The following is an 8,310-nucleotide window of genomic DNA, read 5'->3' on the forward strand; positions in this document are numbered from 1 at the left end:
TCATGCTTGTAGTGAGTTGGGATTCATAGTCCTTTGAGAGATTAAACTCGTCGTATCTAGGTATCATTTTTATTATTTGAATAAAAAAATATTGAATCATGTAACATTAAATTTGGACAGATCAGTCCGATTATATGAAAATTTTCCATCGACCACTAGATAAATCGAAAAGTATTTATGACATACAACCTAGAAGCTCAATATGTTTATACGCTCTATTTAGAGAAAAAATTCTTACAAATATACTAGAATTGAGGATCGAATTATGAATATTTAGATAATAATTTAGTGTCCTTCTGTTGCAATATAACCCTAGAAGCTTATTGTTTGAATCAAAATGAGATAGATAGTGGTTGTTGAATGAATTATCAAAATTAAATTCTTTATCCAAATAAATATTAATTGTTTAATTAGAGGATAATATTATAATTATTGCATAAGTTTAGTCCTATTAAATTTATACTATCTAAAGTACATTGAGCCTAGTGGCGATCTTGCTAACTATCCATGCCGACGGATAAGGTTCAGAGAGGGCCATGATCTTTAAGATTTTTTAATTTTTTTTTTTTGAAAATTTTGTCCAAAAGCCCCAGTGTTTAATTTTTTAAAAAAATAAGCTTCCATATTGTTTTTTTTTCTAACACCTCTAGTTAAAATTGTCTCAATAACATTTTTCAATGGTTTGCAGTCTAAAAAAGTAATGATTTTGATTATGTTCAACTTGTAGGCATGTACAGCAATGAAAAAAGAGGATCGGATTTGCAAAAAATTAAAATCATCTTACGGGTATCCTTCGACCCGTAAAAACAACATTTACACAGGTATTTTGAGAGAACTTCAACCAATGTAAATTCTTCGTTGTAAAACTCAGCATTAGGGCACATCTCAGAAAACCTAGATACCAGCATTAATTAGTTAACAGTAACCTTTTTCCGGGCAAATAATCGAATAATTTGACAAGGCAAGTTACCCAAGGGACCAAAAAACAGGCCAACAATTAGAGAGCACAAAGCCTGAAGTAGTAATTCTTGTCACCCGAACATGCATGGTTTAAGAAATCCTCGTCTGCAAAAGCAACACAAATACACTTTACAGGAAGATTGAAGTATCATCTGTAACTATATTACACAGCATTGAGAAGAAGGTTCAGCAAAAGTGGCATCGACTTGATGAATTTCAATCAAACCAAGAGTTAAATGAAGTTTGGTAAGATTCGAGGTGCAGACTCAAGGCTGCAGAAATAATCCGTTAAGAAGACAATAATGAACAGTGGCAGAATTTGCAGTCTCAAAAGACCAGAAATTGATACATGAGACCTACTCCGGGAGTACTGTGATTTGCTGCGTTTCATTATTCTTGCTAGATGCTGAAATGCGGGAAATTAATTTAAAGATAGAGATAACTTTGAGTAGAGAACTTAGGCAGCTGCTGCCTCCAAGAGCTCTCTCTGTGCTCTCTCCTTGATTCTCCTTTCTAGTTCTGGCCTAAAATGCCGAATAAGCCCCTGCACCGGCCAAGCAGCAGCATCGCCCAAAGCGCAGATAGTGTGCCCTTCAATCTGCTTGGTAACTTCCTGGAGCATATCGATCTCCTCTAGCTTAGCGTTCCCCACCTTCAACCTCTCCATAATCATCCACAGCCATCCAGTCCCCTCCCTGCAGGGTGTGCACTGACCACAGCTTTCATGCTTATAGAAGTAAGACAGTCTTGCTATCGCATCCACAACGTCAGTGGATTTGTCCATTACAATGACAGCTGCAGTACCCAGTCCAGACTGAACAGCTTTAAGAGCATCATAATCCATCAAGACATCATCACATATGTGCTTTGGAAGAAGAGGAACAGAAGAACCTCCTGGGATAACTGCTAATAGGTTATCCCAACCCCCTCTAACACCACCACAGTGCCTTTCTAGCAATTCCTTCAATGGGATGCTCATCTCTTCTTCTACCGTGCAAGGTTTGTTTACATGACCAGATATACAGAATAGTTTTGTGCCAGAGTTGTTTTTCCTCCCAAAGCTTGCAAACCATTCAGGCCCCCGGCGTAAAATTGTGGGAGATACAGCCACAGTTTCCACATTGGTTACAGTGGTTGGACAGCCATACAGTCCGGCATTGGCTGGGAAAGGAGGCTTCAGTCGTGGTTTCCCCTGTTTTCCTTCAAGACTCTCTATCAATGCTGTCTCTTCACCACAGATGTAAGCCCCAGCACCAAAATGTATGTGTACTTCAAAATCGTATCCAGATCCACAAGCATTCTTTCCCAGCAATCCAGCTTGGTATGCTTCCTTTCTAGCCTTTTCAAGTGCCAACCGCTCGTTTACATACTCCCCTCTAATGTAGATGTATGCAGCTGTTGCTCTCATACCAACTCCAGCAATAAGGCATCCCTCCAGCAGTTTATGAGGATCATGGCGCATGATTTCCCTGTCTTTACATGTACCAGGTTCACTTTCATCAGCATTAACGACAAGGTAAGAAGGACGACCATCAGATGTCTTGGGCATGAAAGACCACTTCAGACCAGATGGAAAACCAGCTCCTCCACGACCTCGCAAACCAGATTTCTTCATTTCGTTAACAATCCAGTCACTACCTTTGAGTACCAAATCCTTGGTTCTATACCAGTCACCCCTTTTCATGGCACCTTTTAGGAAAGGATCATGCAGACAATATAGGTTAGTGAAAATGCGATCTTCATCCTTCAGGCCACCAAAATGGGTTTTTTCAGGTGGGGGTGGGGGTGGGGGTGGGGGTGGGGAAGGAGGCTGAGTATTTCCTGATGGGGCAGCCTGGGTGCTGAATGACCTACAGACAGAAGCCAGCCTCCAACAATTGGAACGATGAACCACTTCAGCCTTAAGTACAGAACCATGGTTCATGAGATATGCCTAAAAGGCACATACACATGTGAGACATGAAACTTGAAGTACAATGAGCCTTACATGTAATGATAATGACACACTGAATTTACAACAGAGTAATGCATAGATGTATCTACTAACACCTCAAGGAATATGTGAACAATAATAAGTAATGTAGCATAACTTAGCAAAAGACTGGAACCACTCCTGAACAGCATAATTATATAACAAATTAATGTTGCCAAGCAGGCAACAGCACTCGCTGACAAATATAGAATATATAGGAGAATTATCAACCAAAACACAAGCAAGATTAAATGGTTTCTCAAACTTTGTCAAAACTTCCATCCTAGCTTGAACATATTTGTTAGGACCCAATCCCACAGAGTGCTACCTGATCGTATGTGATTGGTCTTGGAGCTAGATACTTCCAACCTAGCTCACGAGTGATGTGAGGCTATTTAGATAATACAAAACCATCACAAAATTCATTACTGAATCAAGCACATCCGTATCAAGCCAAATCAATCACAAATGGAGCACAAAGACGTCTAAGACCGCTCTGCGATGTATGGGTTTGAAGTTGAAGGTCATTCACACTCCATGTTCTGAGAAGGATTTCCCATCCAATTCAGGATTTTCCTTGTGAGCTATCAAGGGTATGATGCTTCCAACATAGCTCACGAGTGATGTGAGGCTATTTAGATCATACAAAACTATCACAAAATTTACACATCCCTGTCAAGCCAAATCAATCGCACATGGACCACAAAGACGTTTAAGACCCCTTTGCAATGTATGGGTTTGAAGTTGAAGGTCTAGGTTCTACCACAGTATCACTACAAGGGACACATTTAATTTGAAAGAGATTCAATAAGATGTACACTACTTCTTTGTTCACCAAAAGATTCAGTGAGATACTAATTCCAGTGTTTCTGAACATCCACATCAGTCAGATTTGATTGTCATATCTCACCTAACTGGTCAAGCTTTGATACCGACACTAGGTAAAAAGTATTCTCTAGAGCATATTACCCATGATTTTCGGCATGAAATGTCAGTATATATAGTATCAAAAGCAATAGATAAGAGGTCCCCGGGGCTATGGTGCCGCGGTAAGATATCCAGGTTGTCACCCAGGTACCCGCGATTCAATCCCCAGCTACGACGTATTTGCAGGAATTTTTCCTCCAAATGGGGCGCACAACCAAAGGATGTTGGGCTCTTGGGCTATCCGCCATGGGCGCTTCCCGATTTACCCTAGTGGCCGGTGGAAAAATTACATGGGGTCGGGCCGGTCATCTCAAGAATAGTTAATGAGGCTAACTGGATTTTTGAAAAGCAATAGATGAGGGAATTGACATTTGCCTTAAGGTCTAAATCAAAAACATAACTAATGTATTTGGCAAATATGAATATACTCTGAGAAACTGAAATGAAATATTTGTCAAGTGCTTGCTAAAACTAGCAATATTAGCTTAAGATACACAACAAATAAGTTGTGTTAGCACTTATTATTAGGAGTCAGCTACATGGATCTCCTAGTGCCATTGCACTCAATGCAAAAGCATCTAAAGCATTAATTTCCAGAATTTTTATACCACTTACTAATGACAATAAATAAGCCATCAACACCAACACCAAAAACTCAACCTCTTTAACACTAGCAACTAACAGCCATTTTTAACTTTGACATGTCTATATCATCTTAATCTGTTTTATATAATGATATTCAGAGATACACTTAATTTTTCCAAAATAACATTATTTTTTTTATCATTTTAATACCCACACATATCCATATTAGCATTTCCATCTCTATTATACTGATTTTTTTTTTTTTGTATATATTGTTTCCTAACAAGCAAACATTCTGAATTATAGTCGGTCTCACCACAACAATCTTGTAATCTTAATTTTTTAGCCTGGGAAGTGCATAACACCATTATTTTAAAAAGTGGCAAGACAGCTACTTAGGCAATTTTGATAGGATCACATCACATAATTAATATGAGATATTGGCTGCCTAAGCGATTTTGATAGGGACTACATCACATAATCTGAGATACTGTTTAGGAGGGTGTTTAAGAATCAGTCCTGAAGAACCACTTAATTGGCTCAGGCAATTCAAGAAAATGTATTAAGCGAGTTAAATAATTTTTATAAAAATAGTTCACTTTAGAATACTAGTTCATTTGATTAATACCAAAAAGCCTGACCTGATTCCTCTCCCCTGACTTCAAAACTCTGTACTCACTCACAACCCCAAACTCACAAACTTAGGAGACAACTAAATTTGCGCCAAACTCATAGTCGCACTGCTTTAAAAAATAATTTTCCTCTATCTTTTCTTCTCCTATTAAATGTATTTTCTCTATCTTCATTTTGTGTATTTCTTCCCTTTTAATAGCAACTTATTCCTCTTTTAATCTCAGATTTCTCTTTTTACCACTACAATATAGAACTCTTCCTCACGTTGAATCCTCTATCTTCTTCTCCATAATCTCCTCTTTTTCCTTGCAAAAAGTAATGTAATGTCATGCAATTTGTATTTATGAATCTTATTATAGAATTTGCTTGATTTGATATACTGTGTTTACTAATTACATTATCATGTTATGTACATCATGGGTTTCGTTGTGTTAGATATTTTAATGTGGAACAATGAATTGTATGTATTGAGCTTCTTTATCAGTATACCACTGAACATGTTTTAGTTGATTAATATACTTTGTTGGATATATATGTCAAGTCATAAATTTTTGTATCAGTAGGGAGTAAATATATATGTATTAGGGAGTGGGTTGATTGCCTATTGCCTAAAAATGCCTTGTAAAGCTCTGCATGACATGATAACACAAGATTTAAGAAACCATTTGATTCATTATTTTTAAAAATTCCAATGATACACAGATAAAGCACGTAAGCAGAAATTTAATCTATAGCTCTAGTTAGATGGAATAAATTTGAAACAAAAAATTTGGAGAGGAACTTTACAAACTAAAGGTTTGAAGCACCGTAAATTATACCCTAAACACATGAAATCTCATTTAAACAAAACATAAGAGGGGATTAGTTTAATAGGACAACTTAGAAATCCTTGTAAGAAGCTTTGAATATCTTTGATCAATTATTGAACAAATAAATTTTATTGAATATGCTATTAATAAGATAAGCAAGGTGGTTAAACTGAGAGAAACTTCTAGAGACTTGTTGATAAAATAAATTTTGATAAGATTGTGATTAAACAATTGATTAAAATGTTAATGAAGGCGAGATGGCAATGTTAAGATGGATGTGTATGGTTGTTAAATAAAATAAAATAAGAAAACCTAGCAGTATTATGTTCAATAGATGATAAAATAAGAGAAATAAGCTAAGATTTATGTGCATGTTCAACAAAAACCGGTAGGTTCTATAATTAGAGTTGAGTAAATTAGACTTAGGTGGAAAGGGATAGATGGGGCTGTAAAAAAATCTACCAAACACAATCCAATGTGAAATCCAAAACCAAAAGAAATCCATACACTTAAGTGGAATCCAATGCATAAAAATTAATTTTTCATGGCTCCTATGATGAATTTCAAATAACATATGGCTTCGGCATCCAAAAGAAAAGGTTTAAAATGAAATTTTCTGGTTGCCAGAAGTGCTCCAGCAATTAAAAGTTTCCATCTTGCAGATTGCTATCACTCATCTTTTATTTATAAAATAAGATGAAATGGAAATTTATCCTTTTGATGAAGGACAAATTGGAGTGAATTCATGAATGAGCTCAAAATTTCCACGGTTTATGTTTATTAACATAAGTCTCATATGGCTTTCAAGTTTCCTATTAATCTTTTTTTTAGGAACTTTGCAATTACTTTGTTGAAATAAAAGAAATTAAGATTTACCGATTCAGTATATCTTATTTCAATGTATTCAATAAATCCTGATTAATTGTGAATGATGAAACACTGGAAGAAGGCATATGTAATAAGGTTACTATTGAAATCATATGCAAAGAACTGAATAATAAAATCATCCATCAGCGTGTAGAGTATAACTCAACCACCAAATTTTTATTAACCAATTAAAGCACCGTCCACAAGGCAACATACCCCTTTTGTTGTTCAATACATGAATGCCCTTTTCAAAACACCCAAAACATATTGTGACCATGTGGAATCACAGAGCAGAGGGCATTATATAATTTCTAATACTTTGCAGTCATTATTGGTTCCCTTATACGATAATTTCTATTTTAAATTAATATTTTATTGATCTGATATATTAAGTTTTATTGTATTTAAATTTATTTTTTTTTGCATCTTAAATTAATTGTAAAATTTTTAGATGATGTAATAAGTCAAATCAACCAACAAATTCGATTTTGGCATTGAATTGAAGTCAGGTTGGTTTTCAAACAAACCCATTAGGTAGTTATGGTGATTAGCGTCACGTTGGTTCAAATCAGGATTAATATGATCTTTTTTTACTAATTTAAGGTCAAACCAAATTTCTACAAGGGGATAATGTGCTTTTGTCACATTGGGACCAATTAGTAGATTTTAAAGAGCTGAGGGTCATATATTTTTCTTCCCTCTATTCTCATACTTTTTCATTTCGCATAATTTTATCAAGAGGGCATCTACGAACACCTCTGTGAAAATCTCAGATTAGCGTGGGATTGACACTAGCAAAATAAACCCTAACTTAGATCAGATAGATTTCATCGTCCTAACCACACCCGTAGTATTGATCGAGAACAAATAACATCTGGTAATCCATTTGTATCACAATCCCTACTCACTTATTCCTATGACAAGTAGAGAAGGCTACAACAAAAATTAACCAAAATTTTAAAAGCACAAAAAGGATCTACGAAAACCAAATAAACCAAAAAAAAAAAAAGGAATGAAAATGAAACTCACGGATCCACGTCTTGCCAACAACATATTTGCCAGATTTCCCTGAAGAACACCGCCGTCACTTGCCTTGCCCCCACGACTCACCAAGGAAAGGGGAGGATCCTAAAGACGATGTGATGTACTCAACGACGCTGTAAAATAGACATGGCATGGGCTTCTCCATACTGGGCTGGCTGGGCTGGGCTGCTGTGTTTTAAATAATTTTAAGGTAAATTTTGTAAAAGGCTGTTGTTGAGCTTCAAGTTATTTTTTTCAGGGGTAATTTAAAATATCGGTATTTAACCCAAAGCTTCCGGCCGGTATAACCAGTGGTCCAAGTAAACTAAAGAATAAATTATATTTTCATATATTCTTCTCGTTTTTCCCTTTGGATAGGACTAAAAAACAGAGTTTTTTATTTATTACTCCGATCCCTTTTTTTTTTTTTTTTTTATCGATTTCTATTTTTTATTTCTAATTTACATTTTGTTTTCATTTCTAAATATCTTCTAAACTAATTGAAAGTCATCATCAGTTTAAAAAAAATATATA

General features: G+C 35.7%; 1 protein-coding gene across 1 annotated transcript; it reads right to left on the reverse strand.

Annotated features, from left to right (window-relative positions):
• Positions 1-1,145: 1,145 nt before the first annotated feature.
• Positions 1,146-7,898, reverse strand: LOC122046484 (NADH dehydrogenase [ubiquinone] flavoprotein 1, mitochondrial). Its single transcript, XM_042607202.1, has 2 exons — positions 7,783-7,898; positions 1,146-2,893 (listed from the first exon to the last, which is right to left on the reverse strand). The coding sequence occupies exons 1-2, from the start codon at positions 7,804-7,806 to the stop codon at positions 1,418-1,420; spliced, it is 1,500 nt and encodes a 499-aa protein (XP_042463136.1). The 5' UTR covers positions 7,807-7,898; the 3' UTR covers positions 1,146-1,417.
• Between the last annotated feature and the right edge of the window lie 412 nt (positions 7,899-8,310).

This window comes from Zingiber officinale, chromosome 2B (assembly GCF_018446385.1).
Source record: "Zingiber officinale cultivar Zhangliang chromosome 2B, Zo_v1.1, whole genome shotgun sequence".
NCBI lineage: Eukaryota > Viridiplantae > Streptophyta > Magnoliopsida > Zingiberales > Zingiberaceae > Zingiber > Zingiber officinale.